The sequence below is a fragment of the Vulpes vulpes genome, chromosome 13, assembly GCF_048418805.1.
Source record: "Vulpes vulpes isolate BD-2025 chromosome 13, VulVul3, whole genome shotgun sequence".
NCBI classification, from domain to species: Eukaryota; Metazoa; Chordata; class Mammalia; order Carnivora; family Canidae; genus Vulpes; species Vulpes vulpes.
The window spans coordinates 702,940-727,220 of NC_132792.1; the positions used below are offsets into that span (position 1 = coordinate 702,940).

Below are 24,281 nucleotides of genomic sequence, written 5' to 3' on the forward strand. Positions count from 1 at the left end.
GCAGGTCAGCGCCCCTGGAGGTGGGGTGGGCCCTCCACGCAGGGTGGCGCCTGCTCCATCTGCAGGGAAGCCGGGTTGGGAGGGGCGGGGGGCTTGCCTGGTTCACCCAGCGAGTTGGGACCACCTCCGGGGCCATGGCACAATCACAAATGCTCGTGAGGAGGGGGAACAGCTGGGGAGGGGCCTGGCCACCCTGGGCCACCCTGTCCTGCGGGAGGGGGGTCCACTTAGGTAGGCAGTGTGGTGCCCCGACCCCTGCGGCTGGGCTGCCCAGCCTCAGCTTGGCCTTGACCCCGGAGCTCCAGCCGACCCACTGTCTCCCCTTCCCACCTGCCCTTGTCTGTCCCTGACCCACACCCGACCTGCCCTGGCCCCCACCCCTGACCTGCCCTCGACCCACCCTGGGCACTCCCTGCCTTCCCCACTCGCCCCCCCCCGCCCCGCCGTCCTGGCAGGGCCCGGGGGCAGGGGTCCTGGGGTGGCCGTGGGTGCTGCGGGTGGGCAGGGCCTCTGGAGAACAGGGCTCCGGGGAGCGCAGGTGGCGTGCAGGGCCGGGCGGCAGGTGGGACCCTGTCTCGAGCTCAGTGTGTTTGCCTGGACGCCCCCAGCTGGACGGGGACTCAGGGCAGAGCTCAGCTCCCGAGGGGGAAGGAGGCGGGAGGCAGAGGGAGTGGAGCTGGGGAGGCCTGGGGGGGCCAGCGCTTCCCACGAAGGGGCAGGGGTGACGGGGCCCCAGAGGGAGGAGAGGGCGTCCTCCCCCACAGGAGAGGCGGGCGGGCACTGGGGGGGTAGTGGGTGGGGTCCCCGCGGGGTTGGGCTCCCGGGGCATGTGCAGACCCAGGCCCAGGGCGCAGGGCGGGGGGCACGGGCAGGTGGGCAGCCGATCGTCACGCAGACCTGCCCGCACCCCAACTCTGACGCTTGCCGGAGTGTGACCCCGTGGGCACTGCTGGGTCCCCGCGTGTGGGTCACCGCGCCCGCGCTGCCCGGAGGCAGAGGCCCCCTCGGGGTCGCACGGGGGCTCCAGGGTGCCAGAGCGGCAGTCTCGGGCCACGAGCCCCTGGATTTCAGGGATGAGTTTATGGGCCAGGAGGAGTGTGTGCGTGTACAGCGTGGAGTCAGCAGGGGCCAGAGGCGGCACCTCCCGTCGGCCGCGGTGCTCGCCCACAGGACGCCGGGCTCGGGGGAGCCGGTCGGGCCACACCGGGCACCGCGCGGATAACCCAACGGGGGGAGACGAGGCCGGCGAGGGCAGGGCTGGCGTGCATGAAGGGGGACGGGGACGCCCTCAGGACGGTCAGTGAGACCCTTGCTGGCGTCCGCGTGAGACCCGCGGGAGGTGAGGGTGGGCTGTGCCGGTGTCTGGGGACGAGCGCCCCAGGTGGTGTGAACAGTGTGTGCAAAGGTCCCGAGGCCCCGAGGCCTCCCTCCTGCTGACCGCTGCACAGAGCACACCAGCGCTGCCCCTCATTCCAGGGACGCCGGGGACCCTCTGCCTCAGGGCCTTTGCACGTGCTGCCCTCCCGCCTGGACAGTTCTCACGGGCCCGCGGCTCCCTCCCTCTCTGCCTTCAGGTCTGGACCAGACCGTCAGCTGTGTGATGCCGCGGCCGACCGACCCGGACCCCGGCTCCTTTTCTTCCGAGTCTGTGTCACCGCCCTGTACCCTGCGCACTTTCCCTGGGAGCCTGCTTCTCAACCGGCTCGGCTTACTGGGGTGCCCCCTCCAGGGCGGGGGTCTTCCTCCCCTGCTGACTGTCCGGCCCTAGGACGGTGCCCGACGCACGTAGGTGACGCTTGCGTACTAGTCACTGGCCTGGGAGCTGCGGGAGGAGCTGCGGGTGTCAGCGTGGGACAGGGGCTCCGGGCATGAGGGGTGTCAGCGCGGCTCTGCCCGCGGGGGTGGCTTAGGGGCTCTCTGGGCGGGACAGGCCGTCTGTCCGGGGCCACGGGGGCACCCGTGTGGAGGCCGGGGGCTGGGGAGCAGGGCGTCTGCGGGGCCCTTGCTGGTCCCCACGGGGTCCCAGAGCCCCCAGCAGCGGGGAGTCAGGGCCCGGGGCACAGGGCCGGGGCGGGGGTGCGGTAATCCTGAGACTCGGCCCAGAAGCTAGGGTGTGCGGTCAGGCCCGGGGCCTGGGGGCTGGTCCTCCGCATGGGCTCCTGGGGCCCGAGTCTAAGGGGGTGAGGGCTCCCCGGGGCTCCCCTGCGCAGCCTGTTGTCTCCATTAGAGGCTCCTCGTGCCCAAAACACAAAAGCAAAGATCCCACACGACGTAAGGTCCCCGTAATCCCACCTCCGAGAAACGCGGTGCTGCTGGTGTCACAACGTGCTGTGTCTCCAGGGAACCCATCCTCCTGCACGTGTGCGCGTGTCCCTGGCCCGGTCGCCCCCCACCCCGGGCCCTCACGCCTGCCCCCCCACCCCCGGTCCTGACGCTGCAGGGGCTGCCCCGTGGCTGGGTGAGCAAGAGTGAGGCCTGCCCCCTCCCCGTGCAGGTCAGCCCCTCGGCCATGATTGGCTGTTCCAGGCGCCCTTCCAGGTCCTTCCTCCTCCCCTACCTTGTGAGAGCGGGTTCTCAGGTGAGGAAACAGGAGCGAGCCAGGCTTCCCCACTCCAGCCCTCCAGGTCCCGGGCCCCGGGGGAGCGAGCTCCTTACCTGACCTCAGAACCCCAGAGCCAGCTCCCACTTGGGCCTCAGACGCTGACCTCCACCTGCCTCCTCACGCCCCCACCCCTGCACTTGTCTGTCCCCCGGGGATGGGCCCCAGGGTGAGGAGGTGCTCGGGGGCCAGAGCCACCAGCTCTCGGTGTCTCCCCATGCCACCGTGTCTTGGGTGGTTGCCCTAGAGCACTGCCCCCACCCTTGGAGCCCCGTCCCAGGGAGGGTGCCCCTCGGAGCCCTGTCATGGGGCGGGTGCCCCTCTCAGTGCCCTCCTGAACCCCATCGTGGGGCGGGTGCCCCTCGGAGCCCCGTCGTAGGGCAGGTGCCCCTCGGAGCCCTGTCTTGGGGCCGATGCCCTCGTGCCCTGTCCTCAGGACACAGAATTCATAAATCAAGTCATGATTCTGTATTTTTCCCCAGCAAAATGTGCCCATTTCAATAATTACAGCATTTGTGATCCACTTAGAAAACATGGTATTTTTAACGTGAACACTTAAGAAACAATCCGTTCCACACCCATCTATCCAAATGGCTCCGATTTTGAATAATTCTTTTGAAATGGAGTCTAAATATATACAAATAGATGTTTCTGAAATGTCATGTATTCTGAATATATTTGCATGGGAAGCGGCTTCTGAGGAGTGGGGTGGGGGCTGGGCAGCCTGGGGGCAGAATGAGGGTGCGGTGGGGTCGGTGGGGTCGGGGGACTGAGCGCCTGGCTGAGGGAGGACACAGAGCCGCGTGGCCCAGGAGTCCTGCGTGCAGGTGTCGGCCTGGCTCCCTCCCCGGGAGCCCCTGGGCATCCTCACGGGGACCACTGGGACCAGCCCCCAAGGCCCTGGGTGCCAGCAGGGGTCCCCGCATGTGGGGCAGGGGGTTGCCCTTGGGCCCACTGAGTCTGAGGCCAGCACCTGATGCCCACGTGCCCGTCACCCCCTCACCTATCAAGCCCCCCTTCCCTTCTCTTTGCTCCCTCTTTGCTCCCCAATGAGCCCTCGCTGCTGGAGACGGGGTTCCAGGACCCCGACCCCTGAGCCCTCTGGACGGCTGTAGCGCGGGGCAGCAGAGCCCAGGGTGAGGCCCCGCCTCGGGTCTAGGGCACCGAGGCCTCCAGCTGCCCGGGCCCTTCTAGTGAGCACCCACTGCATGCAGACCCCATTGGGCTGGGGCTCCCGGCCACCTGCAACAGGGGCCCGTCCTGGAGCTCAGGCCCGAGGGGACAGTGTGGAGAGAGAGGCACAGGCTGGGTCCAGGCGGGCCTCCCCCTTCAGAGAAGCCATGAGAGCAGTTGTCCCATGAGGCTCGGTGGGAGGGGGTGACTGCCCAAGACAGCTTCCGGTGGCAGGCGGGGGGTGAAGAGCCAGCACCCGGGGCAACGCCCGGCCCTGTCCCTTGGAGGGGGAACAAGGTGCAGGACCCGTGCCCGTGCCCTGCCCACGAGGGGAGTGGGGGCCCTGCCCGCGGGCTCGAGGGCCGATGGTCACACAGCAGCTCCGTGGCCAAGTCCCCTCCATCCCTCAGTGGGTGTCTGGGCAGGCGAGGTGTGCAGCGTCACTGCGGGGCCTTGGTTGTCACTAGGTCACCGCCTGGCCCTGCCTGCCGAGCCGTGACCTTTCTGGCCCCCAGGCCCTGCTCCGGGTGCTGGGTGGGCAGCTGGGAGGTGGCAGAGCACCAGCCCATCCTGACCTCCCGACCCGAGCTGCCCTGTACCCACGTGCCCCACTCTTGCCTGGCTGGTGCCCCACGGCGCAGTTGGGGCGGGGGTGGTGGTGGTTGGGACGTGGCTCCAGTCCTGTGGGCAGCCACCCCGCCAGCACCCACCTTGTGCGCAGCAGCAGGTGCAGGGGGCGGGGCCCGGAGGGCTCAGGGCGGGGCCTGGAGGGCTGGGGCGGGGCTTGGAGATCTGGGGGTCCCACCATCCCTGGCTGCCCCCCGCTGCCAGGCCTTCCCCCCAGACTGTCCCCGGGGCATCCTCCTTGGTCTCTGACAATCGTGCTGGTCACCCCGACTTTCCTTCGGTTCCTGCACAGACTCTGGTTCTTTGAGTTTTGTTGCTTTGTGTTCCGTCCTTTGTGATGAAGATGCTGCCCCCTGTAGGGGGACCCCTGTAGGGGTCCCTACATCCTGCCGGGTCTAAGTCTGGGGCAGTAACATGCTGCTTGGAAGGGTGTGTGTGCAGGTGTGAGCCCGTGACCTCTACTGGGGGTGCAGCAGCTGGGGGTGCATGGGGGCCTTGAAGAAAGCTCTCCCGGGTCCTGGGCTGCCCTGGGGGACCCTACTGCTGGCTACCCTGCCCCTACTCTGACCCCAGCTCTGGCTCCTCCCCACTTCCCTCCACTGGGCCTGGAGTCCCAGAAAATCGTGGGGGTGGGAGCCTTAGGTCCTTAAGCACCCCCCACCCACCCCCCTCCCCACTCCCGAGGCTGGGAGGAGCTAGGCCCTCCCTCTGACCACACCACACCCCTCCACAGGCCTGGGCGCCCCTCCCCGGCTCGGCGGGCCGCCTCCCCCACCCCAGCCTGCCGCCTCCCCCACCCCAGCCTGCCGCCTCACACTCCCTGTGCTGGGGGTACACCCCGTACCCTCCTTTTAGTGGAGAGGGTGGCAGCTGCGTGCGTGCCTGCTGGACTGATGGCCCCACATCCGTCATTCTTCAGGGTGCACACGGAGCCCGCAGAGGCCAGAGGGTGGTGGCAGGGCCCCCGGTGGGCACGGGTGCCCTCCGCTCGGCCCTCGCCTTTCCACTCAGCTCTGCCCAGTTAGGGGAGCGGTGGCCGTGGCCTCCCAGTGTCCTGGTGGGAGGAAGGGGCGGGCTGGCGGCCACCGGAGCAGGGGCCTCGGAGGGCATCCTGGAGGCAGCGGCAGTGCTGGGGGTGGGTTTTGGGGCGTGAGTGTGAGGGCACATCAGGCAGAAGGAGGAGCAGGGGTGCCCCGCCCCAGGGCCTGGGATGGAGGGTAGCCCTTCCCCAGCCCGCATCCGTTCGGCCCTCCTGTGGGGCCCCACCCCACTAATTGGGCCCCAGTCAAGAGCCTCATGGGGGTTAATCACCGCCGCCCCCCCCCCCCCCCCCCCGCCATCAGCCCGGGCTCCGTCATTTAAGAGTGATTAATCAGGGCGGCTCTGGGGCGGCGAGGACCAGTACCCAGAGCCGGAGCGTGGGGGGAAGGCAGGCAGACGCGGCCGGAGACCCCACCCGGGGGCGGCGGGGCTGGGGTCCCTGTTCCCCGCGGGGTCTGCTCCCTGCCCTTTCCTTCCTGCCCCCTCCCTGGGGGGACCAATGCTGGGGCCTGGATGGTTTGGGCCCCAGAACAGCCCCGCCCAGTTCTGTGTGCTGGGGAGACGCCCTCGGCCACGTCAAGCCCTCGTGCCCCGCACGGCAGCTGCCCTGTCCCAGTGTCACCGTGAAGGGGGAGGGCGGCTGTGTTTGCCCAGCGAGGGCAAACCCCACGGCCTCACGTGGTCAGCGTGAGGTGCCCAGCACCATCCCCCCTAGGTTGCAGGCCGGCAGCCATCAGGACGGGGCCCCACTGTGTCTTGGTAGCCCCCCCCATCACCGGAGGCCTCATGACAGCTGCATGGGCATGGGACCTGGGTAGGGGCCTGGGGGGCTCCAGCCCTGCTCCCCGAGAGTGACCGTGGCCCCTTGCTGCAGGGCCTCGCCCTCTGTCCCCAGACCCTGGGACCCGCGGGCGTCCGGGGCGGCCAGGGCTTTGGGGCAAGCCGGGTGGACGGAAGTCAGCTCCGCTCTGGCAAAGGGCGCCCGGGGCTGGGCCGGACGAGGCCGAGATTTGGTGCCAGCCCTGAGCTCCCGTCCGGAGGCCAGTGCACAGGCTCCGCGGGAGCCGGACGGGGCTGGAATCAGTTAATGACCACAGGCGGGGCCGCGCCCAGTGTTTCCTGTCCCCTGTCGGGGGCGGATGCAGATCCAAGGTCAGTGCCCGGCAGGCCAGCTCCTTGTGAGGCCCTGAGGGAGAGCCCGGTCCGAGCCCGTCCCCTTGGCTAGTGGACAGACAGCTGTCCCCACGTCCACACACCTGCACCCGCATGTCCCGTCTTCCAAGGACACCGGTCGAGGCTGACCAGCACCCCCCCTCCGCAGGAGCTCACTAACACGGTCACCTCCATAAAGGCCGCGTCCCCAAATACGGTCCCGCCCCGGGCTCCTGGGGGCTGGGACTTCAGCCTATGAATCTGGGGACGCACTTCAGCCCATGTCACATTTCCTAGGTCACTGCTGCCAACACTCCCCCTCTGACCACTGGGATGGGGCGGGGCCTGCCGTGCGGGTCATGAGGGCTTGAGGTGGCCGACGGCGTCTCCCCAGCCTGGAGAACGGGGGCTCATGAGGGGCTGTTCTGGGCCCCAACCATCCAGCCCCCGGCAGCCCCGCTGCCTCTCGAAACAGCCCCAGTCCGGTGCTCCGAGGCTTGTGTGGCCCCGGCCCCTGTCCCCTCTCGGCGGCAGTGCTACTCCCCGGGAAAGCCCACGCCTCCCCGCGGAGTGAGCCCTGCCCCGCCCTCTGCCCTCCTCCTGCTGCTGGGTGCTGATGGGGGGTGGTCTGCTGCTCCTGGACAGCCCCCCCTCCCACCCAGGCAGGAGTGGGGCCTTTGCACGTGGCTACCCACCTGCAGGGGAGGCAGCAGGTGCAGGGGTGGAGCTGTGCCTCCTGCCGGCTGGGTCCGCCGAGCTCCCCATCAAAGGGCTGCCTCCGCCCCCACCATATGTCCTGGGTGCGCCTCTGGGGGCCCCTGGCGACTGCCTGTCAGCGCCCTGCCCGCTGCTTCCCCTTGAAGTCCGGGGCGGGAGGCCCAGCGGTGTCTTGCTGGAAGGGCAGCTCGGTGGAGGCCGAGGGTTGGTTTGGAGGGTCCCAGGGGGTCGCGTGTCACCCACCCCCCACCCCCGGTTCCTCTCCAGCTGATCCCTGCTGCTTCTCCACCCAAGCCTGGTCCCTGCGGCTGCCCCTGGGCTCCCAGTTCCCCGCTGGTGTGAGGTGTGGCAGGGAGGGTAGACATGGAAGGACGGGCCTGAGTGCAGGTCGCATCCAAGGAGGCACTTGGCCGCCGTCCAGCACAAGGCCACCGTCATGGTCCAGGAGGGTGACCTGGACCCAGGCAGGGGAGGTGTGGACGCTGCCCTGGCAGACGGTGAGCGTGAGGCCGGGCTCTGCGTGGGCCGCACAGATGGGATGGCCAGGCCCTGGGGCCTCGGGGAGGCCAGCGCCATGCCTGGGCCATGCCTGAGCCCCGCTGCTGTGCTCCTACGGCGCGTCGCCTCCCCCGGGGCACCCGGAGCCACGCGGGGGGCTGGTGAGGAAGCATGTAGCTGGTCCCGGGCCTAAGCTTCCTCCAGGATGTGTGCAGAGGGTCAGGCCTACTACCCGAGGGCACATCTGTGACGTCAGCCGCTCTGCGAGGACCGGCTGCATCGCTGGGCGCCAGGTTTGAATCCGGACCCCACAGCTCACAGGCTGGCCGCCTCGGGCCGGTTACTTCACTCTCTGAGCCATCCGCCGACCAGGGTGTCAACAGGACCCACCCCGTGAGCGAAGGCTCAGGAAAGGGCAGCTGCCCTGCGGATGAGGACGCGGCTTGTGTGTGTGCACCAAGGACGCACACCAGGGTCCTCGGCCAGGCCTGGCCCGGGCGCCGCCCTGGGCGCTGAGCTGCTCCTTGGTGCAGATGCCCTTGCCCTGCCAGCAGGCTGTGGGTTCCACTGCCCTCCCACCCCCAGCTGGGAGCAACTGGAGGTGTGTTTCTCATTCACCCTGGGCCTCCCGGCCCCCCCCCCCGCCCCCTCCTGCACGCAGCTGGCGCGTGACCCATGACAACAGGTGGGGCAGGGAGACCTGAGACCCAAGCCTCAGAGCTGTAGGCACCACGTTGGAAGCCCTGGGCAGGCCACGTAACCTCTCCGGCCCGGTGTCCTGACCTAGGCCCCAGGGTAGTAATACTGCCCTTGGGGCTGGGAAGCAGAGTTATTCAGATGGTGGCTGATATATAGAAATACAGATATATTTTAGATTTTATTTACTTCTTCATGAGAGACACACAGAGAGCGGCAGAGACCCAGGCAGAGGGAGAAGCAGGCTCCCTGCGGGGAGCCCAATGTGGGACTCGATCCCGGGTCCCGGGGGTCACACCCTGAGCCAAAGGCAGATGCTCAGCCCCTGAGCCACCCAGGGGCCCCGACGGTAGCTGACCTTCAGGCTGGTGTGTGGATCCCTTCCAAAGTGGAAGGACACCGAGGCAGCGCCAGGGGTCTGAACACCCATCGGCCCCCAGCAGATCCCCGATGCACCCTACAGTGGGACGGAATCCTCACTCCAAACCTCATCGTGAGCTCCCCCCTCCAAAAGCCAGGTTCAGCCCCACCTACTCCAAGAAGCCTCCCGCCTCCCTCTGTCCCCGCCAATCCCGTCCCTCCCTCATGGCCTCACTGCCCCAATCCCCATAACCATTTTGAGAAAGTAGATGGTTAGAGGATGGGCGGGTGGGTGTATGTGCGCGTGGATGGGGCGTTGGCTACATGGATGGACAGATGGGCGGCTGGATGGATGGGTGGGGGGCTGGACGGGTGGATGGAGGGATGGGTGGGTGGGTAGGTGGGTGGGTAGGTGGAATAACGGATGGATCAATGAATGGGCAGCCCCAACATCTGCCTGATGACCCAGATGGGCAACCCGGGGGACCCGCCCTTGACCTCTCTGTTCCCCTTCCCTTGCGTATTCAGTCACAGCACGTTCTGAGGATGGTCTCCTGGTCTTGGCCCTGTCTCCCCCGATCCTCCCTCCTCGGCCGCGGACTCCCGCCCTTGCACGGATCAGCTTTCCTCCTGGCCCTGTGCCTACCCACACCCCCGCATTTGCTCCCCAAGTGGCCTCCTCACTGCACTGTCTCCCTGCTTAAAATTCCTCGCTGTCTCCGTGCTGTCTCGGGCGCTGCCCAAACCCTGTACAATCGCACCCCATCCCCTCTGTCTCCCCTCCTTCCCCACGCCCACCCGGCTCAGACCACTTGGTGACTGACCAGCTTATTTTCAGTCCCATTTTGTCCTAGTTTCCCCCCTGCCCCTGCCTCCCACCTCCTGGCCTGCCCGAGGCGTCCCCACCCCACCTGCAGGGCCCAGACGAAGCCTCCTTTCTTCCAGAAGCCTCCGAACCCCCACCCACCCATGAATCCCCAGCACAGACCCATGTGTCTTCCTCTCCATGAGGTCTTGGGTGGTGGGACCCACAACTTGTCAAACTGCTCATAACCAGAACGAGGGGCACCTGAGTGGCTCAGTCGGTTGAGCATCGGCTCTTGATTTTGGCTCTGGTCACGGTCTCGGGGTCGCGGGGTCGACTCCGTCCGCGTCTGACTCCGTGCTTGCTAGGGAGTCTGAGATTCTCCGTGTCCCCCTGCCCCTCCCCACGCTCCTGTGCTCCGTCCCTCTCACTCGCTCTATCTCTCAAAAATAAGTAAATAATACTAAACAAAGAATAATAACGACAACACAGGGGAACAAGAGGAAGACGAGAGGACTACGGGTCTGGTATTTGCTGGATCCCAGGCTCTGTACTTTCCAAGCTTCCGAACGTGCCCCTGAGGTCAGTGGCCTCATCCTCTGCTTGCAGGGGAATCTGAGCTGCTGGCGGGGGGCGGGGGCACCTGGGACGTCCAGGCCTCACTACCCCGGAGCTGGCCATCCCGCTGGCCCTCCGGCGTCGCTCCCTTGTGCCTGGCTTCGGCTCTTGAGCGAGCACGTGTGCAGCTCCGGGGGAGCCCCGAGCCCCTGGCAGGCCTGTGCCACATGCCCCCGGGATGGGGGCCGGGGTTCAGGGCACCGTGACAACCGCGCTCTCTGTCTCTCAGCTCCAGAGACGCAAGATCAAGTGCCGCGTCCTGTCGGCTGGAGTGACCGTCCTGCTGGTCATCATCCTCACCACTGCCACCTCCATCCGAGAGTAATGCCCCCGACGGTGAGTGCCCCGACTGCTCTGCGCTATCTGTCCCTCCACCTTCCCTCTCGTCTGTCTGTCCATCCGTCCTCTTCCGTGTCAGGCCTGGGCTTGGCCCTGGCAACCCAGCAGGGGACACGGCGGGCAGGGGCCCTCTTCCTGGAGCCCACAGCTGAGGGGGAGGCCCCGACTGGCGGCTCCCTGGACAGCCAGGAGCAGAGCGTGTTGGGCGGTGCAGCGGGCAGGTGCCAGGGCCCGGGGCGGGGAGCAGGGCCGCTGGTGGGGGGCGGGGGGGTGGAGTGTGGGTGCCGAGCCCCTGCTGGGCCCCGGGCTCTGGGCAGGAGCCCGAGCGGACAGGAGCCAGACCCAGAGCCTGCGAAGTACCTGCAGTGGCCGAGCGGAGCTGCCGGGTGCGGAGCCGGTGTCTGGGTTCTCCAAGCTGTGGAGCAAAGGGACCTCAAACTTAGTGGCTGAGAACAGCAATCAACCTGGATTATCAGCCTCTGCGGGCCAGGAATTAGGAAGGGGCTCAGCTGGTTCTTCGGCTCAGCCCTCGTGCGGGTGCGGGCAGTGGGGCCGGGGCCGCACCACCCGAGCCAGCTGGAATCCGGCTGCCCCACGGAGGCCCGCAGGGCGAGGGGTCCCCAAGAGCCGGGCGCACCACACCTGGTCGCTCCTGCAGCATCCTACCACTGCCTCTGGGCCAGCCGCGGCGTGAGGGGCCCCCTCGCAGGGCGTGACCCGGGGTGGGAGGACCTAGGGGCCTCTGGGAGGCGGCTTCGGCCCCCGGAGTGCTGCAGGGGGGGGTGCGTGGTGTGTGGACCAGCTCCCGGCCCCGCGCTGGGAGACCACAGGGCTGGGCGAGGGTCTCGGGGAGGGGCAAGCAGGCCCTGGGTGTTCCGTGCTCACTGTCCCCCGTGGGCCCCACCATGGCCCGTGGTGGCCTCTGTGTGGGTAGCAGGTGAGCGGGGGCTGCAGGAGGCTCCGTGGAGTCACCTAGTCCAGAGCCCTCGGGCTCCTCCATCCAGACTTGTCTAGGAAGTACCGCTTTCTGGGCAAGAGCCACCCCAACCGGGCTGAGCTTCAAAGTGGGGGGTGCGGAGCCCTGGCAGCCCCGAGCCCTGTCCTTGGCGGCCAGCCTCTCCTTGGGTCACGGTGTCCCTAAAGCTGGGCTGGGAGGTCACGGGGGTGGGGGTGTGGAAGGGAGACACGTAGGCCGTCAGCCTGCAGCGTGTGCACCCTGCGTATCCATCACCTTGATGGTGCTCCCTGCACCCCGAGGGGGCAGGTCCCACCCTGAGGAACCCCGGGCCAGGAGGGCTCAGGAGCTCTTGCGATTCCCTGGGAGCGCCCCATGTACCAACCTCACGCTTGGTGTATCCATCGCTCCCCTCGCATCAGGCGAGACACACGGAAACCCCAGGTGGCCTGGCTTCACCGGCGTCCGTGCAGGTTCTGCATGGGGTCAGGGCTTGGATTCCTGGGTGGTGGGACGGCGGGCAGGGTCTGCTCTCCAGGTGAGGGTGGCAGCTTGTCCCAAGTGGCAGGCCAGGTGGGGGGGCGGCAGGGGCACGGGCCTCTGAGCCCTGGGAAGGGCTGGGCCCCAGGCAGCCTCCCTGCCCGCCCTCGGGGCTGCCCCGACGGGACTGGCCTTCATCCTCCAGGGCCCTTCTGGAGCCAGTGCTTCCTGCCCCCCACCCAGGCGGCCCCCAGCTGGGGCTCAGGAACAGGGACGGAGGAGGCCTGGCGGGGCAGCATGACAGAGGAGGCCCGGGGCCACCATGATGTCTGGAGCCATGACCCTCATCTGCGTGGGGGGGTCTGCAGGGGCCACGCAGACGTGCCCAGGAGGAGGAAGGGGGCTCTGGGGCCAGCACGTGGGTCCCTGTGGTCTGGAGGACAGGGAAGGGCTGTAAGGGCCGGACCCTCCCCTTGCTCCTCCTCCGGGGCCGGGGTCTCTATGTCCCCCAGCAGGCCCTCTCTCGTCCACCAGATTTCCCAAGTCACCCCACGGCTGTGCACCCCGGGCCCTTCCCTGCACCAGAGGGAGCCAAGGGCGGTGGCAGGCACCACGCAGGGAACATCCCCTCTAGCGCAGAGAGGCCCGGCACCCCACACGCTGCCTGCCTGTCGCAGCCGCCCAGGGACGGGGTCCCCCTGGGGACCTGGAGGCCGCCCTCGGCCCAGGCCCCAGAGAGACGGGGTTGGGGGCTGCCCTCTTTCCCTCTCTGCCAAGCTGCTCTGAGGACAAAGGCAGCTAAATATAAACAGCAGTTTGAGGAAGGAAGAGGCTTGATTCAAATGCAGGGGGGATTATTTCCGCAGAGAAAAGCAGCCTCTGAGGGAGGAGCTCCTTCCCGGACTTGGAAGAAGCCGGTGACAGAGACAGCCGGGTGCACGTGGCCATTTCTGGGCGCCGGGTGAGACCGTGCCATCCGGCAGTTCCAAGCAGGCAAAGGAGCCTCTGGGTCGTGCCCACTGTCTGGACCACCTCCATGCACCATCACCCACCCCCGTGGCTGTGACCACCCCCACCCCCCAGGGGCTCAGCTATTCCCCCATTACAGGGGGCTTGCAAGTCTGCCTCCCACCTGGTCAGGATGTGGTGCTCACTCGCCTGCACAAGCCCGGTGCCAGGAGTCTCCCCCGTGGGGAAGGACTGCGTGTGGCCAGCCTCAGTCCCCCAGACTCCCTGGACTCAGTTTACAGCAAGCATGAAGGCTAGTCTGGCACTGAGTCAGGGCTCAGAGTGTGACGGGGTGCAGGGCTCAGTGTGTGACCAGGATCAGGGCTCAGTGTGTGACCAGGATCAGGGCTCAGTGTGTGACCAGGATCAGGGCTCAGGGTGTGACCAGGATCAGGGCTCAGAGTGTGACCAGGATCAGGGCTCAGGGTGTGACCAGGATTGGGCTCAGGGTGTGACCAGGGTCCAGGCTCAGGGAGCAACCATGATCAGGGCTCAGGGTGTGACCAGGGTCAGGGCTCAGAGTGGAGTGTGACCAGGGTCAGGGCTTAGGGTGTGACCAGGGTTGGGCTCAGGGTGTGACCAGGGTCAGGGCTCAGGGTGCAACCAGGATCAGGGCTCAGGGTGTGACCAGGGTCAGGGCTCAGACTGTGACCAGGGTCAGGGCTCAGAGTGTGACCATGATCAGGGCTCAGAGTGTGACCAGGGTTGAGCTCAGGGTGTGACCAGGGTCAAGGCTCAGGGTGTGACCAGGGTCAGGGCTCAGAGTGTGACCAGGATCAGGGCTCAGAGTGTGACCAAGAACAGGGTTCAGCGTGTAGACAGTCTGTGGTCACGGTCAGGCTTCGGGAGCCCTGCCGGCATGGGGGACAATACAGTGGCAGGAGCCAGCACGCCCACCCTGTGTCGCGGTCGCCTCAGCATGTTGGGCTCAGAAGCTGAAGTTATGGTAACTCGTGTCCCCAGCTCTGCCCGTAGCACCGCGGTGTCCGGAGGTGGACACAGAGCCCAGCTGAGACTCCTTCGGGTCCAGGGGGCAGAGGGTGAGGGCCTGAGGCCCTCGCTCCCGGGGTGTGGCTGGCGCACCGCTGTCTAGATGGTGGCTGTGGAGCTTTGGAGAAGCAGGGGAGTCCTTGGGGCCAACCCCACCCCCCATTGTCCTTCTGGGTCGACCCGGGACCTTCTCCATGTCGGACTCTGGTCACTGCGGACCGTTCGTAGGTCCCTGTGTGGTCAGCAGGCCCCCGCAGCCACGAAGCAGGGCCGGGCGGGTGAAGGGGGGGCCCGGAGCGCTGGCGGGCGCCTGTGCTGGGTCCCGGGCTCCCTGCTGGCCCACAGGCTGGGCTCCAAGGGATGGAAGATTATGGAACCGAATCCAGGCAACAATCAATGAAATGTTTTTCATGCGCACAAAAACTGAAGGGGCTAAATAGAGGCTTCTAGCAAATCGTATTTGTAATGTTTTCCAAAAGCCGTGGAGTACGGAGCTGAAGGCATCGATTTCCATGTGGGATGCGCGCGGGGTGCGGAGGATTTTGTGTCCACGCTTGTCTGCAGCGCACACACACGTGTGTGTTTTCACGTGTGCCTGTGTGTGTGGTCGGCGAGGACCCGTGACTGCCCACTCCCCCTCCCGGAGGCTGGAATGTGACTAAGGGGCCTGAGTGCGTCACCCTGGGACGGGGGGGTGGGGGGGGGTGGGGGACAGCTGTGTCTTCACGTCCGCCTTCTGCTCCCGGAGCGTGGGTCGGAGCCTCGCGGGGCCGCCTCACCGCGTCCTCTCCACAGCCCCGGGCAGATGCCGCTGTGCGCCCATTTCTCAGACGGGGGCACTGATGCGGCCGGATGACGGGCCGTCCTGGGCGTGGGCAGCACGGGGGATGATCCCTCTGGAGCTGGGACTGCTGGGGAAAGCCCTGCCCAGAGGTTAGGTGGCCGCCCCGTCACAGCCGGGAGCGCCAGAGCCAGGTTTCCCACTCGGTCGGTCTACGTGACCCTGTCGTCCGACGGTCTGCGCCCGACCCCGGGGCCCGCGGATGCTTCCGTGGTGCCCGTTACCTGAACAGCAGCACCTTCTGTCCCCAAAGTTCGGGGAAGGAGTCAGACGACCTGTCTGTGCTGAGCCGGTCGGAGGCCTGGGAGTCGGGTCACGGGGGCCTGGTGGCTTTGGGCCGCCCCGCTAGCCCCGCCCCAGCTGCAAGCAGGCCTGCGGGGTCCTGGGGCTCCTTGGGGTTTACCCTGGGGCGTCTCCTCTGCGGCCTCCTCCCGCCTCGCAGCTCCTGGTCAGAGGGCAGGTGCCACAGACCAGCGAGCAGGCCCGAGCTCTGCCTCAGTTTCCTCGTCCGTACACCAGGGTCACACCTTCCGGGGACCCCTGTGGGCATCAGAGACGATGCCTGCTGGGCTCCTGCCGGGGGGGCGGCTGCCCTCCATGACACTGCTATGTCCCTGTCCCCATCGGCGCTGGCAGCGTTAATGGTGTGACCACGCGCCCGCTCTGGTTTATGGAGATGAGATGCAGCTGGCCTCACTCCGCCGCGCCCATGCGGCCCTCCAGCCAGCAGGGCCATGTCTCGCCCTCCCTGCTGCCCAGGCAGGGCACACGGGCACAGCTCAGAGCCGCCCAGACGTCAGGGATGTGTCCCTGTGATTCAGCAAATCCCCCAGTGCCTCCGCGTCGGCCAGCTGCTCCTGTGGTCAGATCCGGCGCCGCCCCGAGCAGCTCAGAGCCTCGGGGACGGAGGCCCGTGAGGTGCCCAACGGCCAGGAGCAGAGTGGAAGCCATCAGAGGGGCGGCTCTGCCTGGAGGCCTTCCTGGAGGAGGTGGCTCCTGAAAGCCGAGTAGTGAATATAGGCTCCTCGGTCAGGCAAGGAGGAGGGGAGTCGGGCCCAGGGCCCAGCTCCCGCAAAGTGTGCAGGTGCAGGGGGTGGCGCCCCGGGCACGAGCAGGCTGGGGCCGACTGTGTAGGGCCCTGAGTAGGAGACGAGTGTCGGGAGAAGAGGCCCAGAGGCTGGGGGCGCCCGGGGCCGCTTGTTCGGAGCAGTTGTTCCCTAGCAGCCGAGGGAGCCATAGCAGTCCCCAGACGCCCACCCTTGCTGGGCACTGGCACAGTGGCTGGGCGCATGGCCACACGGGGAGGACCGGACCCAAGCAGCCCCAGGAAATGGCTCTTTGCTGGGAGAAAGGTGGAAAAGGCAGCAGGTGCGTGGGTGGCACGGGAGGCCTGATGGACATGAGGGAGAGGGGGTGGCACCGACACTGTCGCATCTTACCAGGCCCAGCCTGGGATCGGCGGCCGCAACCGCTGTCCCGTGGTGCCCGGGTGGCGCGGTGGGACGGTGGGACACAGCTGGGGCCCCGCTGTCCGCTTGGCCATCTTCCCGCCACAGGTGGGGGCTGCACTCAAGGGGGGAGCTGGGGCAGGGCAGAGGATGGGCTGGCCTGGGGCTGGAGGCGGGGCCGGGGCCGGGGCGGGGCTAGGGCTGGTGGGCGGGGCTGGAACTAGAACTGGGGCGGGGCGGTGGGCGGGACTGGGGCTGGTGGGCGGGGCTTGGACTGGAGCTGGGGCGGGGCTGGGGCTGGTGGGCGGGGCTGGAACTAGAACTGGGGCGGGGCGGTGGGCGGGACTGGGGCTGGTGGGCGGGGCTGGGACTAGAGCTGGGGCGGGGCTAGGGCTGGTGGGCGGGGCTGGAACTAGAACTGGGGCGGGGCGGTGGGCGGGACTGGGGCTGGTGGGCGGGGCTGGGACTAGAGCTGGGGTGGGGCTGGGACTAGAGCTGGGGGCGGGGTGGTGGGCGGGGCGGGGCTGGGACTAGAGCTGGGGCGGGGCTGGGACTAGAGCTGGGGCGGGGCGGTGGGCGGGTCTGGGGCTGGTGGGCGTGGCTGGGACTAGAGCTGGGGGCAGGACGGTGGGCGGGTCTGGGGCTGGGGGGCGGGGCTGGGGCTAGAGCTGGGGCGGGGCGGTGGGCGGGTCTGGGGCTGGTGGGCGGGGCTGGCGTCTAGGCCCAGGGCAGAACCCTCTAGCGGCCTTCTAGGCTTGTGGCCGCAGGTAGGTGGTGCGTGGGGCCCCCCTTCTGTCCTCAGTGGGCTCGGGATGCTAAGACCTTGCCGTGTGGTGAGGCCTGGGTGCCTGGTCCTCCCGCTCCCCCCATCTTGCTCTTGGCCTTCAGCTTTCCTCTCTGTGTAGTTGGCCCCACGTACCCATCTCAGACTGTGAGCGGTCCCCAGACTGGCCACTGAGCTGCCCGCACCTTGTACCCCCCAGGAACAGGGGTTTGAGTTCTGCTGATCCCTAAAAGCCAGGCCTGGATGACATCCCCCCGATCTGAGCCTGCAGGCCTGTGTCCCTGTGGCAGGGAGGGATGCACGAGGCCTGTGGGCCACTCTGCCCCACTCCTGGACAGAGAGTCGGTGCATCTCCCTGTCCCTGGAGCGGCCCCCTGCCACTGCCACCTGTCTCTCTGCCCCACCTCCCTCCATCCCCCAGCTCCTGTCGGCCTCAGATTTGGTGCCCATGACTCCTGGCTCTGGGCCAATGCCCATCCAAGGGGGCTGTGCTGTCCCTGCAGGGATCACAGGGACACAGCAGCCTAGGGGCTGTCCCAGGGCTCTGGGCCCTCAGTGACCGGTGGGGACGGGAGCCGGGGGCTTGCAGCCATACCTGATGGATGTTGGCTGAAGCTCTGAGGGCCTCATCCAGACCAGGAAGGTTAGGACCTAGCCTGACCCCCATGTCCCCCTCGGCCTTGGGGAGGATTCAGGGTCAGGCCTCCTGGCCATGCCAGCATTACTGTCCCTTACCCACTGGGGGGCAGGAGGCACGGGCTTGCCCCCCGCCCCCAGGACCGTCTGCTCTTCCCCAGGGATCACACAGCAGAAGATGAGTGAGGGAGGAGCCCTGGGGCTTCCCTGGGGAAGTGCAAGCCCAGCACGGGGACACCCTGCTTGAGGAAAGACCTTGTCTGTGAAGGTGGGACAACCCGGAGCTGGAGTCCCCACGCTGCTCTCCCCACCTAAGCCACTGAACTTGGTGGCGCCTCCGTGTCGGTGGGACAGTCCCTCCCCCAAGGCTGGGCTGTAAGGACGGGGCGGGCCTGACCATGGCCTCCAACACCAAGCAGAGGATGGGGCTCTGCTTTCAAGGGCCCCTTTAGATGCCCCTTTAGATGCGGGGTTCAGGCCTCACCACCGGGAGGATGCGAGGAAGGGGGCGTCCCCAGCCAATGCCGACAGAAGAGGGTTTACTGAAGAGCGGGATGCTCCGGCGGGACCCAGCCGGAACCCCCGGGGCCAAGTCTGCCAGCCCTGGGTGCGCGTGGCACTCCCCTCCCCTTCTGCTGTCTCCCTGCTGCTCAAAGCAAGCAGTTTTGCTTCCGGGTGTGTCTCAGTAATTGCAATAATAAATTGAATAATTAAGCTAAATCCACAGACGAAAATTAAATATTAATTTCTAATAAGCTGTTTGGAGAGTGTCACCGGCAAGGAGCAGCAGAGTACCTACGGCCCCAGGTGTCCCCTGGCCAGGCCCCCAGGCCCCTCCCTCCCAGGGCAGGGTTGACCCACACCAGCCTCGGTGCAGGACGGTAGGGCTGGGGTGGCAGCCGTGGGAGGTGGTGTCATACCCTGGTCGTACTGTCTGGAGGCCAGCAGGCCCCCGAGGCTGGCATCAGGCGCGTCAACAGGAGGAGGGTGCCAGCGGGATCTGGGCCTCCATCTCCTGGCAGCTGAGGTCCCCATCATCACGGGATGGTAGCCAGCGCCATTTGGCAGAGTGGTTTGTGGATGAGAAAATGACACATTTGAAGGACATTGACAGCGACCTGAGAGGTGGGGATGGTCCCCCTCAAGACCTGGGGAGCCAGGCCAGGGCTCTGTGTGGCACCTGTGCTCCAAGAAGCCTCTCAGTCACCAGGGTGCAGCCAGGGGAGCTCACGGGGTAGTCTGGCCCCAGTCAATCAAAAGGCAGCGCTCCAGGGAGGACACTGAGTATGACCTGGCCACACTTGAGCCCCGATCTTGGTCACAGCCTGAGCCCTGACCCTGGTCACGTGATCACATGGTAAAGGTGATCCTGAACCTGACCCTCCTTTTAAGAAATGAGACAGCACAGGCCATGAAAATTATGTTCGGTTGCAGCAAAGCGTTGCTGATGGTGGAGAAGGCAGGCAAGGTCAGGGTCACGTTTCAGGAGGTGGTGAATGCAGGCGAAGAGTCTCGTCTCAGTCCAGTGTCAGTGGGGCCCTGGGAGTGTTGGGAGCCGGGCACGAGGGTGGGGCGTGTGGACCTGCGACAGTGGCCCCCGTGGAGAGACTGGCACCGAGGGGAGGGGCCTGGCTGGAAGGGGAGGCGCCGCGTGCCCAGGCACAGAGAGGGCTGGGTCCCCGGGATGGCCTGTGCTGGAAGCAGGCTCTGCGTTTGCGGTCACGGCTGGCCGCCCTGGACCCCTGCCTCAGGCTCCGAGCTCCACGGGGCCATTTGGCCTTCAGCTGGGCCCAGCGGGCTGGCCACCGTCACGCGGCCCCGGGGCTCAGTGACCACGCCCTGACCCTGGGCGCGTGGTCGTGTGGTCGGGGCCGAGCAGCGGTGGGTACTGAGAGGCTCCAGGCAGAGCCTGCCCCAGGGACACCCCTGCCGTAGACCCCGGATTTGCCAAAATCAGGAGAAAGCCCAGTTAACTGTGAACAAATGATCTAGTGTGAGTACGTCCCGCGGTGCTTGGGACAGTCCGGCGCTGCTCCCGCCAGGTGGAGGCTGCGGCTGCGATGCCTGCCGACACTGGGCTGCCCCACCTGCCCCCCGGCTCTCCTGGCAGTTGGGGTCCCAGGTACGTCACGGGGGGAGCGCTGCTCAGAGGCCCCTCCAGCTGGGGTGGGCTTGACGGGAGCCCAAGGCTTGAGCTGAGGGGCCAGGGCGAAGGGCTGAGGCGTCGCGGGGTGGGGGCAGGGTTCTGAGCTGAACTCCTCCCCCCCCCCTCCTCTGTCCTGGAGGGTCCAGGCAGGTCAGAGCGTGGGTTCACCTGGGTCCCAGCGCCCCCTGCAGGGTGGGCACCCCCCTCCCCCCGCCCGCAGGGCTCTTTTTAGGAAAAAAGAAAATTCAGGTGGAGGCCGGGTGCTCGGAGGATGCCAGCTGAGCGCTGTGTGTCATACCCACTGGGGGCAGGGGTGGCCCTGGCCTGCCCTGGCGTCACCTGGGCCGGGAGCGGAGCTGGGCCTGCAGGTTGGAGCCCAGAGCGCTGCGGGGCCCGGGCGCCAGCAGGCAGAGCAAGGGTGTGGCCGCCGTGCGGGCCACCAGCCTGTGCGTGATCTGCCCCCGCGCGCCACCGGGCCGGAGAGCCTGGGGCCAGCTCCAGAGCCGGGCCCACGCAGCCGGGCCCACGCAGCCGGGCCCACGCAGCTGGGCTGCAGCTGAGGTGGGAGCTGGGCCCGGGCTTCCAGCCCTGCTGGGTCCACGGGCCCTGTGGGGGAAGCCACACTTCCCTTTGCTTGCAGGGCCTCCCCTCCCAAACCTTCCCGGAGGCCTGAGGCCGGGAGGGGAAGGGCGGGGCGGGGAGGGCCCAGTCCTGGTAGACATGGGGTCCCCTGGGGTCTCCCCCCACCCCTGGTGTGCACAGCAGTTCCCTGGCAGTGAAAGGGTGGACCGGGGAGGGCAGGAGGGCAGGCCCACGGGCCCAGGAGACCCGGGCTGCGGTCTGGGCAGCCGCTGGCCTCTCACGGCCTGTGTTCGCATCTGTGAACTGGAGACAGGTCATCCTGGCGAACCCGAAGCTGGCAGGTGCCCACCGGGGAGGGCGAGAGAGCAGGAGGGAGCCCGAGCGCCCCCTGCCCCCGCCGTCCCTGTAGCAGCCAGGCCACCTCCCTAGGGCCTGCCTGGGGCCTCCCCCTGCCCAGCTGGCAGCTGACAGGACTGTTGTTCTGCAGGTTGATGCTGGGACCCAGGAGACTGTCCCACCCGCTGCCTCCCACCAGTGCGCTGGCCTCGCCACCGCGACATCCGCGTCCTGTCCCAATGAACTGCCCCCCTCAGTTCGCCACGGCGCCGGTCTCCATCCGTCGGGTCGGGGGCACCTTTCCAGCTCTGGGGCCCTGGAGATGGAGCCTGAGCCCTAACAGGGGGAGAGGCCGGGGCAGGGGTGTGTGAGTGTCTGAGGGTGAGTGTGTGGGTGTGAGTGTGCACGCGTGTCTGAGCGTGTGTGCCGGGTGGTGTGGGCACACGGGTGGGGTGGTCCGGGGCTGCCCCTCCCTCCAGCGCTGCCCCTCCCGAGGGGCTGCCCATTGCAGCCTTGCCCCCCCTGCAGGCCCCGGGCCTTCCTCCCTGGGGACCCAGCACCAGCCGTCCCAGGACCTGTGTCCCCCTCTGGAAGCAGTGCCTGGGGCACGGGGTGGGGGGGATGCAGCTCTGATGTCCCCGCTGCCCTGAAAGATGGAAGCTTCTCTGTCTCCTGGCTCCCAGCCGAGGGATGGGGTGTGGAGATGGGGTCAGGGCGTGGGGGAGGCACCCCTAATAGGAGGGGCCTGGCCCCTGTGGAAAGGAGGTGGCAAGCGGCAGCTCCTCTCACGGTGGGGAGTGGGTGCCAGGTGGGCAGGGGGCAGGCAGACCGAGGGCCCCAGGACCCAGCGCTGGGTCGGCCACACCCTCCCCCTGCAGAGCTCAGGGCCCCGCGGGGTGGGGGGTGGCCGCCCACAGGATGCCCAGGGTGGGGTGAGCTCGCCTGGGAGGTCCTTGCCCTTCCAGAAAGGCTGCAGGATGCTGCGGGTGCTCAGGGGTCCCCTCCCCCACCCCTCCCCCGCCCCCCTGCTCTGTCCCCCTCCCCTTTGTTCTGCCCCTCTGCCCCCCACTCCTTCCCCAGCCCCAGTCCCCAGCCCAGGAGGGTCTAAAGCCTCCAGGATCCAGACCCCTTTGTTCTGAAGCCTGCTTCAGGGTCTGTGATTCTGGGAAGCTCTGCATTTCTCAGCTCCTTCTCCTCCCGGGGCCTGAGAAACAACAGCCACTGAGGTGTGGGCGGCAGCGGGGACAGATGGGAGGGGACGGACCCCCCCCAGCCATAATGGCGGCTGGCCACCTCCTCAGCTCTGCGTAGTGGCCACGGGCCCCAGGGGCATCGGGAGGAGGTGTCAGGAGCAAATTGAATTTTACACCTCCAGCTGCAGGTGTGAGGCGCTTGGTCGTGGGGGCGGCGGTGTGGCCGCGGCACCAGGGTCTGCGCCCACAGGCCGGCGGTTGCAGGCTGCGCCCAGGATGCCCCCGGTAGGGAAAGCCCTGGGTTTGGGGCTGGAGGGGCCAGGGCATCACTGGTCCAGACCCTCCCGCCCCGCTAGGAAACGCGAGTGGTGAACGGCACCAGCTGGGAGGCTGCACATTGAGGTCCCTGGGTGGGGGGTTGGCCCCAGTTTCCAGGTGAGGACAGGCTTGCTCGCGGGGAAGTGACAGGCTGGGGCTCCCTCTTGGCTGCGTGGCCTTGGAGAATGTGGGCGGAGGGCTGGCCACACTGCTGTGGGATGCACAGGGCTCAGGTCGCCCCTGCAGCTCGGTCAGCACTTCTGGGGGGCCGTGGGGGCAGCAGGTGTGCTGGGGTGAGGAGTTCAGGCGGGTGGCCCAGGAAGAGGGTGCTGACGCGGCTGCCACCAGCTGCCTGGGCTGGAGCCTCCTGCTCAGGAGCGAGGTGTTGGAGCGGCCTTCGGCCCCCACTGTCTGGAGCGGCAGGGACCATGTGGGCAGAGCCAGCCACAGCCAGGCCCCCACAGCAGGTCCGCCAGCAGGTGTGCAGCTGGCGTGGCTCCGCGGGGACCCGTGAGCACGGCAGCGCCCCGGTCCCGGAGCCGGCCTCCGAGGGGGCCTCATGGGAGGGGTCCAGCAGCTCAGGCTGTGCACCGCCAACAGATCCGACTCCACCGGCCTTTCCACTGAGGTGTGACCCGGGCCGACAGGCAGACAGCCGGGGATGGAGCCAGAACACCTTCCCTGTCCCGCGGGGGGCGTGCCCACGGCCTGGCGTCTGCTGGGGGGGGGCGCTGAGTAGGAAACTGGTCCCCCGCGGGGCCGTGGGGGGCTGGGGGGCACAGGGAGGGGCTCGGGAAGGAAGTCACTCAGCCGGTTCCTCCTACCTCGCTGCCCAAGGTAGTAGGAAGCATCCCCCGCCTGCCCAAGTCGAACAGGGACTGAACCTGCAGGTTGGCGGGTCCGGAGGGACGGGGCTGGATCACCCGAAGTGGGTGCTGGCCGTCGGGGACGCCCTCCCGGGGCTCCTCAAGGAGACGGCCCTCTGCTGGGAGGGTCAAGGTGACACGTTCCCTCTGTGTCAGCCCCAGCCGGCTGGAAGCTCCCCCTCGGTGCTGTGACTCCAGCCTAAGTCCCGAGGGCCTCGGGGTGCGGGGGGTCCTGCCTGAAAGGGGCTGCGGCGCCTCCACCAGCGGCCACACTACACTAGCCACTCCGGGCTCGTCTGGGCTCCATCCGCCTCTGCCTTGCCCCTGGCGGTCAGGGCCGGTCACCTGGCCACGGATCACATGCCCCTGCCCCCGCCGGCCCTGGACAGGTGGCCGTCTCAGGCCCCACTGCAGCAGAGCCAGGGCCGCAACCACCAGCGGGAACAGTCCCCCCGTGGGCACGAACACGGGCAGTGCCCCTGGAGAAGTTGTGCCGTGGCGGAGAGTGCAAGGGTGAGGGCGCCACCTCCGTGTGCCCTGACGCGGGAGGAGGAGCTCCAGCGCGCAACCATCCTGTGCGATGGCACTTGCCCTGACGCCCGGGGTGCCTGCCAGGCCTCCGTGTGCTCAAGGCTGGTGGCTTAGGTGATGGGGAGACCGGGGGATCCCGGGGGCATTAGGCATTACTTTGCTTTTTTGGCTTTGGAAAGGGTTTCTTGGTTGGAACCTAAAGAAGTTTCCAGAGTCTCGGGCACAGAAGTTGAAAAGGTCACTTGTCCTCACTAGCTTAGAAGACCTCCATCAGTCTCTTTCAACTGTTGGGGCATCTGTCCAGCACCCATCTATCCATCCATCTGCCTGTCTACTCACTCACCCAACCATCCCCCGTCCATCCATCCATCCATCCCACTCCCCCACCCACCTATCCGTACCCCACCTGTCCAAGAGTCCCTCCCTCATCCAACAATCCCACTACCCCACTCACCTCTCCATACCCCATATATCCATCCATCCATCCATCCATCCATCCATCCATCCCATTCCCCCACCCACCTATCCATACCCCACCTGTC

The 24,281-nt window shown here is 67.5% G+C and overlaps 1 protein-coding gene across 2 annotated transcripts in view; it reads left to right on the forward strand.

Moving 5' to 3' along the window:
* The window catches only part of TSNARE1 (t-SNARE domain containing 1), a 145,701-nt gene extending 124,583 nt beyond the window's left edge, over positions 1–21,118 (forward strand). The window contains exons 14-15 of one of the 2 annotated variants that reach the window (XM_072733762.1): positions 10,516–10,622; positions 20,983–21,118. In XM_072733762.1, coding sequence (XP_072589863.1) covers positions 10,516–10,611 — 96 coding nt within the window. In that variant the 3' untranslated portion in view covers positions 10,612–10,622; positions 20,983–21,118. Of the gene's footprint in view, positions 1–10,515; positions 10,623–12,926; positions 13,018–20,982 lie in introns of those variants that run through there. The other variant, XM_072733761.1, reaches the window with a different exon arrangement.
* Positions 21,119–24,281: the final 3,163 nt, after the last annotated feature.